The following is a 12,232-nucleotide window of genomic DNA, read 5'->3' on the forward strand; positions in this document are numbered from 1 at the left end:
AAATTCAGAGCTTGGCATGCACTACGGTAAGTGTCATGTATAGTACCGTTTACAGTTGTCAAATATTCAAAGGACGTCAGACCGGGTACATTCACCAAAAGCAGGCGTAGAAAGAATCATTCATGTGTATTGGGGTGAACGGTGTAGAGCCTTCCTATTGTGATGTCTTTGAAGATAGTAGGCTGGCCGTCAACTGACTTACCCTGTTTTCGACGTTCAAATACTTTATTTTTAGTATTCCACGTGTAATACGAAGGCACTTCAGTATACAGCAGTTTTTTGCAAAAGAATCATTTTTGCATAGCGAAAGGAAAGCAGTTAACTTTGTATCCGGTGGATTCAGGGCTCTCTGTTCCACGTTGGATTCCGAAAAATAAACACGTTGACCATTCTGTAAATGTACCACTAAGTGAAAAACAGCTGGCCTACCTTCATGTATCAGAAATGAAAGAATTTACCAAACAGCTTCATTACTGCTTATGTATCTTCCAGCCTGATATTGTACGATTTCGTCGATATCACTGATTTCGGACTGCAAGCCAAAAAGTGCCATGTCACTGCCTTTGTTGACAGTGTATAGTGTATAGTGTATAGGCCCTAACAGTTACTGCGACAAGGATAGGAAATTCAAGCCCCGCCCCCTCCCCAGCCCAATCCTCCAATCAACTGTCTTCTAGATGCAAGTGACGCAACATTGCGATGTCGCAAAGGTAGGTATTTACGAACCTGGTGGTTATTACACAATATAGTCTAGGCTAGTAAATTTTATGCTAGAAAAATATTTCTAGGTTTTTCCTAGCTTCCAATATGGCATAAGTATTTAGGAGGTATAATTAAGCCTATACTAAATGATCCTCCATTCTCTACCCTTTTTCCCCACATTACTCTTAATTTTTATGCCTTATTCGCGTATTCCTAATTAAAGACATGGAAAAATTATGTGTGACAAGATACAATTTTAAACTAAACTAGATTCTCCGCAGATAGCGGACGATCCCGGCAATCGTTCATACGTTTGTTTCAACACAGCTAGCGGTGAAAAGATTGCAACCAAAACGTTGTTCATACGTTGGATTTATTGTGAAATGTGGACTTGCAACAATTTTGTATTAGACTGTGAATACAAACACACAACTATGGATAGACTTTATTCAAAAGAGGTAAGTTTTTTTTACATTATATTTTCTAGTATAGGTAGGTTTTAGAAAATTAGACTGTACTTCAACTAGTACCTGTAGTTAAAGACATGCAAAGTCTGAATAGAGAAATCTACCTAGGCTAGATACAATTTGGACTATATTTTCTAGATTGGACTTGCATATCCAACTTTTCATATCGGACTTGGGTTTGATCCTCCACCAGAAAAGTACGTAGAAGGTCCAGTTTTCAACCACTTATGTTTATACTTTGTTGTCTCAAATGTCTAACTTTCTATAAACACATTTTTCACTTTAAAACTTTTATTGAACAAAGCTGATCGATACAAAAATTTAATAAGAAAGCGATACTTGTTCACAATGCTTATCAATACAGAACGGAGACAATGCTTTAAAATCAACATTAAAGAATTTCACAATAATATTCTCACTTAAAAAATCATTCCACAACGAATTAGGTGTAAATATATTAACAATACTTTGAAATGAATAACGACGTAAGCGTAAAAGAATAAACACTAATACATGAAATCCACAAGCCATAGTCATTGTATTTTGAATTTTTCTTCGATTCTGAGTCACTATTTCAAATCTGTCTACAAATTGTCCAATATTTTTCCATTCAGAATAATTTCTTCCGTAGGTGTCAAAAACCTCAATCGTCTTCCGAGACATCACTAGTAAACCAATCCAATGACCAAAAAGCAGCCTAGATGGACTGGTATTCACCACGATGATTGTCGGGAAGCTGGTAAATGTAAGACGATCAAGAAAGTCGGAAGGTAAGCAGAAACTTTTGTATTGTTTAGCAACAATGTCCTTTTTTAAAACAGCTAGCACTTGATTCGTATTCATGGTGCAATCGGGAGAAATACAGCTCCTGATTTGTCAATTTCCAAAAATGTCTCTTGAAATCCGATAATTATAAGGCTAACAGACGCATCTGTAGCTTGTGAAAAAGTGAGATCTAATCGAAGTGTTCCGTCTTTAATAAGAGATAGATCTGGAGTTCCAGAAATATCCAAGCATATAAGGGAAGAATCACGTATCCATTTATCATAGGATAGTCCATTTTCAAAAGTTGTTTCGTCTCCTCCCAAAGTTCGCATGCTCATTTCATAAAGAAGTCTATAACTCTGATCAGAAAAGTTTAGTGAATAAATTGGCTGTCCATTCACTTTAAGATGCAGAGAAGATAGATGAAAAAGCTCAAATTTAAACGGGCTTGATTCGTAGCTTCCCAGCTGATTCGACGTTTTTACAAGGCCAAGAATAACTTTTGAAGGGAGATGTCCATATGTCGTCAATGAACTTTCAGCAAAAGAGAGACTTCCAGTTGGAATAATTCTAGCTGTAGGCATCAGTTTTGGAATCATAATTTTCAGATTACTTCCGCTTGCTTTGATCTTTTCTACTGCCAACGCTAGCGAGGATACAATTTTTACTTTTCGGATATGTAAAACTGCTTCACTTATTGTAAGTTTAACATCAGGAGCGGCTTTTTCGAGTTTTCGAAAAACGAATCTAGGCAATGATGGGGAAAACTTTATGTCAATTTTTAATCCAGGTGGTATAAACTGATTTAGTTGGAAGAAATCGTGCGATGGTCGCGCAGCAAGGTGTAAAGTTTCAGTGGCGAGTACCGCCAATTTAGGATCCAAAGTACCATCTTCTTTTGTGTAAAAACCATAGTTTGAACCACGCGATTTTTTTGTACTGTTTGGCGTTAATAATGTATACGATGCGAATGAAGTGTAGGCACTTAACGAATTACCACTTGATACAAGCGTATCATTGACAAATACTTGAATGTTTTGGAATAAAGTATTCATAATGCCCCCATCATCGTATGAAACATTGTCGCTATCGGTTACAGGATTTCCATCTGATTTAAAAACTTTGACTTTTAACTCTAAAATACTGTTTCGCATATCAGAATAATAGTTTTCATTGCTTGAAAAGCGAAAGTGAATAGGTGAGCCATCTGATAAAGGGACTACTGGGTAGATTGGATCAAAATATGCAGACTTGACAGATACATCAACATTTGGGCTTTGAAAATAGCTGATGGCTGAACTAACTGAGGGCACACTGTCTTCGGTTGGAAGGAAACTCATTTTTCGCCAAAAAAATCTGCTTTTGAGCGCTTAATTTTCCGGATAGGTCTTGCTTTCACCTTGGATCGATGCAAACTGATCAATTTTCGTTTGCGTGGTCTACTTATACCACTTCCACGTTGTTTCATACTTTCCGTAATGTCACGTACTTTATTTTGTATATTTTTTTTCAAGGATGAACCAAAATCCTGTCCTTTTTCAAAGTCAGTGATTGTATTGCCAACAACATCAGACGCCACAGGAACAACAAATTTTCTTAAAAGAGGTATGGCAAATCGCATCATTTTTCCAAAAAATTGGCTAAAGGCACCATATCCAACCATAGGTGTAGCTTTTCCTTGATAGTAATCCATTCCACCTCCATTTTGTATTGTTTTCACAAAACAGTCTACAGAGGGACAAATAAATTGTCTACGGCTATTCATCTTTTCTAAATTCGACTGTTAGCGAGATTAGTCCTCTATTAATGGGTATGATGTTATTCTTTTCAGTTCTAAAACTAAAATGAACAATTTCAATGTTTTGTCTACTTATATCTAAATAAATAAGTGGCTGGAACGAATAGCTAATCACTTCCTCGTTTGTCGTTTTTCTCGGGAGAATTCTTAGGATGGGAGCAGATGTATTTCCAATACGTGAACGCTGAACAATGTCCGTGTACACAAAGATTGAATTCCACTGGTAGTAAAGTCCTGGGACTAATGGTCCTTCAATGCCATAAGTCTGGTGAAAATTATTATCCGGTTCTGGCTCAATAATGTTTTCTTTGTATCGAAAAACTTCTCGCAAACCATCACTAAGATAGCAGGATTCGCCGACTTTTAGTCCCAGTATATAGACTCGATCATATAGTTTATTGTAGTGAAAATTAACCGAGTCTTTGCCGGTATAAACCAAATTATTCATGTCTTTGATAATTTCCGGAATTGTATTGTACCGCTTATTCTTTGGAAGCGTTATTTTAGTGCCTAAACGTTTGCTTGGGTCTTTGCTATCACCAACAAATCGAAACAATTTGAAAAAATAGTCTTGATCTTGTCTCAAAGAATCGAAAGAGTTGGTTAAATGGAGGGATACCAAGGCCATTTTCCATCCTGATCCTTGAAGCACAATCGGGGGGTTAAGCTTTGTCAGGAAATCTGCAATCTTGTTTGTTTGATCATAAACAGGGTCTGGGACGTCCGAACTAAATGAAACATAGAAGGATTCAATCGACATTTCTAGCTTGATCTGCGTTTATCCAAGTGTTGAAAGAGATGGGGTATCCTAGCCAACTGACAAGCAACTGTTTGACTCCACGATATGTTCGCCGTTTAAGTACTTTATCTATAATGTATTCATCGGGCTCTTGAACTTTTTGTAGTTCACTCTGATAAAAGCATCCAAGAACAGGCTCATCTGACAAATCCACTAATTTAAATGTGACTGGATCTGTGGGTTGAACACTAGCAATTCGAAAAATTTCTTTGCTAAAATTAAACTGTCCTTTCTCAAAGATTCCTTTACCACGTAAGATTCTAACACTTTGTCCAACTTTTAATTGATTCCTAAGCTTTTTCTGCTTGCTTTCACTTTTTCCATACATAAAATCAGAAATATAAGGTGTATTTTGTAAGTTTACTTGATTCGGTGCTAAATTTCCAAGGCTACGATGCGGTGAATCATTATACTGAGAAACAATTAAGTCAAGTCTTGGTACAAAAGAAAATGTATTAAAATGAGTACAAAATGCACTTAGATGAGAACGAAGTGTACGTATGCTTCTTTCAACTATTGTAGCTTTCAGATGACTATGGGTATGATAGAGTTCAATTTGATACTTTTCAAGAGTCTTTTTCACACTTGGATTCAAAAATTCTTTTCCTCTATCAACGTGAATCTTTTTAAATGTCTGTTCAGAAAACACTTGCTCCAATTGTTTTGCAACTTCACTTCCATGCTTACTTTTCAGTGGCTTTACAAAAAGTCTGCGTGAAAAAACATCAATAATGACCAGTAAAAACTTGTACGGTGCATTATGCTTGGCATAAGATCCATCCAAACTCATTAAATCTGCTTGAGCAATCTCAAAGGGGTAGAGTGCTATAGTTTTTCTAAAATGTTTCGGTCTAACAGCTCTCCTATGCAAAGTATAGGACTCTTGCTTCTCCAAAAACTTTTGAGCTTCTTGTTGAGATGTATTTGCAGCCAGTGCAAGACGGCGTGGTGAGGAAAGAGCACCAAACTTGCCAATATTTTCATAAACTTGCTTTAAATTTTTTGCCATTTGCTTAGTAATGAAATCTGTGTTGGGCTTTTTGATGGTCGTCGATAATGACTTCTAAAAGTACCAGTCTTGAATCGTTGTCTCGATTTTATTGGTGACTGGCTTGGTGACTCGAGAACTGTAGAGTTGACACTTGCAAAAGATCCGTCACTTTCAGTGACTTGTTCTGGACTGATTCTTCTTAAATTTTGTACGTCTTTTAAAATGCCTTTATTTCTGATTAGACTGAGGGGGATATTGCTGTCAGCTAAAAAGCTTATAATGTTTGAATCAATAGCATATCGTGACTTCCTATTCGAAATCAGATCCGTTAATAAATCTGTTGCATTATAGAGCTTATCGTGAATTTTTATATTGTTAAATCCACGTTCAATTTCAAATCCATCCAATTCATGCAAGTGATGATATAATAATTGTGCAGACTGTCGGTAGGATACAGGGAGCTTTTCAAAAAGACCTTCATACTCTTGTGTGCTCGCCTGTGGTGAAAAAGGTTCCGCCACGCCCGGACCGTGATTTTGATTTACCGGCGCAGCGCACGGGCCCAGGTTCTGATTTACCGCGGTTGGGTCCCGTTGTGATACTAGCGGTCCGCTGGGTTGCGGTTCTGAGGGTAGGCTAGGCTTTGAAACAACATCCACTTTAATTGGTTTTGTCATATCACTTCGATACTTTTGAAGACGAGACATTGCAGATTGAAATAAAAGTAATTTTTCAGAATCAGATATGGAATCGTTATTCAAGAAATCAGCCATCTCATATTCAAAGCGCTGCCTTGGCTGAATAGCTGTCTCCAGTGGAATGAGCTTGTACGGTCGAACTGCTGCCATTTCTGGTAAGTAGAGATCCAATTAAACTTCCAATAATTGGTAATAATACACCAAAAAAGCCACTTCCTTGTTGCACTAATTTCGAGCGCTTCTGTTTAATATTCTTCTTTTTAACTGATAAATCACGGATAATTTTACGATGTTGACAGCACCGTTTCTTTTGACATAATGGCATCGAAATGTTTGAATTGGTGATATTTAAACAAAGTTCTGAAAATGCTTTCACAATATCCTTGTCCAAATTTTGTAATAAAGCACGTCTTAGCTTGGGTTTAGCTTTAGCTAAAATCTCTACAAAAGGATGAAGTTGCTTCATTCGTTCCATCTTCAAGACTAGTGTCACTTTTTCAATGCGTATGGTAGATATACTGTTGCTTCTTTTTCGAAAATGTTACTTGTTAGCATAAGATTTCTATCCTTGCTATTCAAATTTATAAATAAGTATCCAAATGGTTTATCGGTTGCCATTTTATAGCTGTCCAATAAATAGCGAGAATTTCCTGGGAACATTTGTTTCCCTAAACTTGTAATAGAGGATTGATCTCGTGCTTGTCGAAATAATACAAATATATTTGTATTTAAGCTTATCGTTCGAATACTTTTTGTTTGTTGAAAAAGATTATGCAATACTAATATCACTGAAATGTTCATATGATGGGATTCGACTGTCCATAAATCCAACAGCTTTTCAGAGTACTTTTCCATGTGCGTTGCAAGGTCATCAAAAAACTCTAAAGAATTTAACTTGAGGTTCTCAAGAATCTCAAAGTTCTGAATAAAATGGACATATGGCATTTCTTCTTTTATTTTATCATAGATTGTCTGCCATATTCGATAACAATAGTAAATTTCTCTCGGAGGCTTTTCAAATAGTTTTTCGTTTTCTTTAATTAATTTAGATATGAAAACACTTTTCCCCGACATCGATGGGCCAGCAATAATCATCCGAAATGGTGTTTCAATTTTAAACATGTCGACTGATTGCTTTTCTTCTTTAAACTGACACTTTTCAAGATTATCCACTCCTCTTATAGATTATCTATATCCAGTTCTTTGAAGAGAAAAAAAAAGTGTTGGTTGTAAATGTCTTTTAGAAAGTTCTTGCAGTCTTCACAACAATGGATTAAAAGATTGTTCCGTTTTTGAATAATTGCTCGAATTTCTTGAGGTTGTCTTTCTTTTTTATCAATATAGTATAACACTGTGTTCTGTAAACAGTCACTGATTGCATCTTCAAAGTCACATATCCCGCTATGGCTACTATAGCCTGCTAATTTTGCATCCAACGTTAAAACGTCCAAAATTGTTGTTTTGCTGCATTTACATTCTCTCCCGTTTTCTAAGAGCCTTATCTGTAGCTCAGGTAAAGAATTGCATGAAATACACACTCGACTATTTAAAATTTTCCAATTGTTATAGTCCATAAATGTTTTACACTTGCATTTATATCTTACTATAAACTTCTGACATAGGATTTCTAAACACTCACAAAGAAAACTAACTGTAGTATACATATTTTCACTAGCACTTTCTATACAATACTAAATTTGTTTTTGAAAATGTCAATCATATCTGAGATCACTTCATTTCTTCAATTTTGTAATGTCCAAGAGGAAGGGTAGTGATCCCATCAACAAAAATATATACTTTGTCCGAAACACCAGAGATGGCAGTACGGACAACTTCCATTGTATATAATTTCAACTTGAGAGATCTTATGGCGTTTGTTGTAGTTCTAATGACCCTTCCTTCAAAAACAGCTTCTTTAAATCTTTCCGCCGTTAAATATTTCTTCATCAGATGTTTTGATGTTCCTTTGGCAGCCTACTTTAATTTCTCGTTCGGTGTTACAACACAGTAGCATTTAGGCGAAGCGGCGATTAACTCTATAAACGTATCGCTTCCTAGTTCGTTTTTAAGCCTGCCAAATTCATTCTTCTTCCGGCTATTTACCAGATGGGGATATTTGATGGGGTCCCAATTGGAAAAGTCTATGATAGGTCGGAGGGTTGGGGATGTCAAATCGCCGACTAAATCCTTTGTAAATATCTTAATAAAGACTGAGTCGGTATCTGAGTAAGCTAAATAAATTCTACCAGAAAGAGGCCCACCATAATATGGAACTAAATTGTCCCAAAATGTCTCAGCCATAATTTTCTTGGATATAGATAAGATGGCTGCACCAGCTGCAATATTTTTGTTCAGGAGGGCATGTCTCTTTTTTCTGAATATCAGCGCAAGATTCTCATTAACTATTGAGAAAGAAGATATATTACAGTCTCCAACCAGACGTCTTGTAGTTTTCAGATCTGTTGTAACTATACACGACGTCCTTTTTCGTACTTGCTCTACAGATTTCCCAAAAATAGTGTTGTTAAATAGCTTATAGAGCTCACTCTTCGTTTTAGATTTTGTTTGTGATCTTCTTTCCATAAAATGGTCAATATACGGTTTCATAAAAAATTCCTGTTTGAACTGAATTACGTTATGGATATGATCTAGACGAAAATGATGATTGAGTATAAATTTCAAGTATGTATGGTGTAGGGTAATTTCCTTTTTGTAGCCAAAAGATGCGAGCAATTTATTTGTTGACGTCCATGGGATCTTGTCTTCCTTTATGCGTTTTTGGTTGTATGGGGATAAATCTTCAAAACGGATTTTCTGTCTGGAAATAGGGTGTGGCATCATTTGATAATAGTCATGGAATTCTCGTGGAATTTCTCCACTAACTGTCACAAAATAACCATACTCTCCATTCTCTTTTATAGTAGAAAAGTCGGGGTAATCCTGAGATTCTAAAATTTTATAGTCACCAATGGGCATTTTATAATTTGACATGCAGTTTGCATATAGTCCATTATGATCTAAACACAAACCGTAGCTCGGATTATCAGGATGAGTAGGGTCACATTGAATGTACCGATCATTATGGAATACCAGACCACCATATATAGCTTTTTCAATCTTAAGATGAATTTCTAAATCTTCAATTAAGTGGATTTTATGTGGAGCTGCAAATTTCAACATTAGTTGGTATGCTAAAGATGGTGTTGAAAAATATGCATTTGGGTCTAAACTATAAAGATCTAGTACATCTTCAACAAAGGTCATAAAAACATCGGCTAGAGTTAACACATCTGATGCAAGATAAACTCCGCAATAATGCCACAAATTTTTGCACTCGAAGACATCCCAAACTTTTTGCGCAAAAGCGTATTCTTCTGTACTTATGTCCTTTTGGTTGAGATCATCATAAAAAGATGCTTGAGATGGTAAACTTGGTTCTTCAAACCGTGTAAATTCATCCATATAACTATACGGGAAAACACCCTTTTGTGTAAGTAGATTGTATTGATGATCATTTGAAAATTTCTGTCGTAGGATTTGGAAAGACTGTGGATCTTCAGCCTTTTGTACAGCAATCAAATTTTCCAAGGATTTTGGCAGGAATGCAAAAGTGTCAAAGAAGAGAATTGAATAGCGGCGTTCTTGGTTATTTTCAAGGCTCCGGGACCAGCTAATTTTTAAGGTGAGAAATTTTTCGCTTGATTTAGCCAATGGTTCGTACTGTAAATTAAAACCTTCAATTTGTGAAAGGGCTTCCAAAACATGTTTTATGTCATAACTTAAATTATGGAACCCAACCGGAATATACCGCTTATGTCTTAAGACGGTGTTACATGTCGAGTGAGCTAGACATTCAAAATTCGGTCCTTTAATATGATGGCAGTGGTGTCTGACTGTTCTATCTCCTACTTTTTTCGGTTTTTCGATCAGGGGTTTTTCACATATACCACAATTAGTCTCTTGAAATTTATGACTATCTTTTTCAGTAATTATCATCTCGTGACAAGTATCATATATTTCGTCTAAACAGTTTTGTGCGTCTTGAATGAGTAATATCATGCCGTCAATGTGGCAATTTGGACCATAGGTTTCTTGGTATTTCTCAAGTTTTTTACCGTATTTGACGACTGCATGTGCGTACGCTGCTGGCCGGTGCTCTGAAATTATTCCTTTTCGAATAGGTTCGTCAACTTTTTTGATGATCGACTCGAAATCTGCAAAAATTCTATATTGAAATGGCATTTTATTGTAGAAATCCTTAAATTCAATTATTGCTTTTTCGCCCTTTGGCATAGATACTGTTTGTAAACCGTGAGGAGAGCAGGCTTCGATATGTTGGTTTAATTTATCCTCAGTCCTTGATGGTGACAGGCAGTATGGGCAATAGAATCGCGCTGTTTTTCCTGAAGATAGTAAACGACTTAGATTTACGATAGGCCAAAAATGAGCGTAGTCTGCATTATCTGACTCTCCGTACAGTAAATAGGCATAATATTTTACATTAGAATTAGATGGAGCACGAATTGGACAAATTGCTTTCTCTAGTTCATTATAATGTAATACGCATATCCCTACTGAGGCGGAGGCGTTTTCTTGCTCCCATTTTGAGATATCGCTGATTTTGATTGGCCATTTTCCCTCAAAACAATTGAATGTAACGGTTGGAAAAATACCGGGTTCTCCATCACTTCCTTCTAGCCCATTTCTATTTAACTCTAGTAAATTAGACTGACTAGAATTGTCTTTTAAAACTTGATGTCCCGCTGCCAAGACCGACCATTTGAAACATTGTAATCCTTGGTCGAACCGCATTTGTAAAATTCCTTTTTTGCTAGCAAGGGCTTGCGGAACTGGAGGACCGTTCCGGCCAGCGGGAATGGGAAAATCCCCGTCAAATTTTGCAATATGAATGTCGAGACTCCGGATTCCCGTAAGTGAAAATCCACTCCCATTTTCTGCATACTTTTCCGCCGATTCATTGATTTTTGTGATGCATTTGTCAATTTCTGTATCTATATCCCCACCTCTATTAAAACGTTCCATGTACGAAAGCAAAGGGACAGTTCTATCCTCTTCATCTTCCCGGCTAAAAATTGCATTAACTGCCAGTTGAGCTCTTACGCTAGTACGTTCTTCTTCTTGAATTTGCCGTATTATTCCACCGATAGTTTGGCGCAAAACATTGACTAGTTCGCCAGATCTTTGGGTCTTAAAGACGACATTCGATTTAAAGGTATATGATCTCAAGTAATTGTGAAAGGCATGATCTTTCAATTCAAATTGAGCTCCTCCAAACTGATTAGAAGGACCCGGTTGATCTAAATCTACTTGTAAGAAGAGATCATCTTCGTTATCATTTAAAAAATTGTGGACTAGCGAGTCAACACTGGTTTGTGTGTCGCTACCATTCAATTCAAATTGAGCCCCTCCAAACTGATTAGAAGGACCCGGTTTATCTAAATCTACTTGTAAGAAGAGATCGTCGTCGTTAGAATCCAAAAAAGTTTGGACTAGCGAGTCAACACTGTTTTGTGTGTCACTACCATTAATTGAAACTCTTATCTTTTTCGCTGGTGGTTCTGAAAATCCAGAACCCTGACTACTTCCACTGTTTAAATTTTCACTTTCCATAATAAATCACTGAACACTTTCTTATCGTAAGCAAAACTGTAACTGATGCCGTAGTCTTTAACCCTCGCCTTTTATAGCTTTTGATAAAGATTATGCAATATTGTGAAATTTGCGCAATATTGGGAAATCCCCCCTTTTCACAATTCTGATTGGAAAATCCAATGACCAATTGGAATGCTGAAATGTCAACAATTGCAAAACATGTCTAACCCTGCTTTCAATAACACCTTTGTTTACCGACCATCGGAATGTAGTTACCAAGATTGCCAAATAAAATGTAGTCCCCTTTTTCCACAATACCTCTCTTAATTTCATCTGTACAAATCATAAATATTCTTTTTCTTTACAGGGTTCTCCTCCAGTGCTCCTGAATTTCTCACA

The 12,232-nt window shown here is 36.5% G+C and overlaps 1 protein-coding gene across 1 annotated transcript; it reads left to right on the forward strand.

The window, feature by feature from the left end:
- The first annotated feature begins 784 nt into the window (after window positions 1–784).
- On the forward strand, window positions 785–12,232 carry LOC136043593 (uncharacterized). The gene is made up of 5 exons (XM_065728506.1): window positions 785–1,160; window positions 1,801–1,939; window positions 6,259–6,375; window positions 9,755–9,902; window positions 12,201–12,232. The coding sequence occupies exons 2-4, from the start codon at window positions 1,851–1,853 to the stop codon at window positions 9,852–9,854; spliced, it is 306 nt and encodes a 101-aa protein (XP_065584578.1). The 5' UTR covers window positions 785–1,160; window positions 1,801–1,850; the 3' UTR covers window positions 9,855–9,902; window positions 12,201–12,232.

The sequence above is a fragment of the Artemia franciscana genome, unplaced genomic scaffold, assembly GCF_032884065.1.
Source record: "Artemia franciscana unplaced genomic scaffold, ASM3288406v1 Scaffold_7438, whole genome shotgun sequence".
Classification (NCBI taxonomy): domain Eukaryota; kingdom Metazoa; phylum Arthropoda; class Branchiopoda; order Anostraca; family Artemiidae; genus Artemia; species Artemia franciscana.

Bases quoted from the DNA above. Each gene is read 5' to 3' on its own strand.
- LOC136043593 (XM_065728506.1), top strand. From the start codon at position 1,851: ATGACCAAAAAGCAGCCTAGATGGACTGGTATTCACCACGATGATTGT. The intron at 1,940-6,258 runs GTAAGCAGAAAC...GTAATTTTTCAG, and splicing joins ACGATCAAGAAAGTCGGAAG to AATCAGATATGGAATCGTTA. The intron at 6,376-9,754 runs GTAAGTAGAGAT...TTTCTGTCGTAG, and splicing joins TCGAACTGCTGCCATTTCTG to GATTTGGAAAGACTGTGGAT.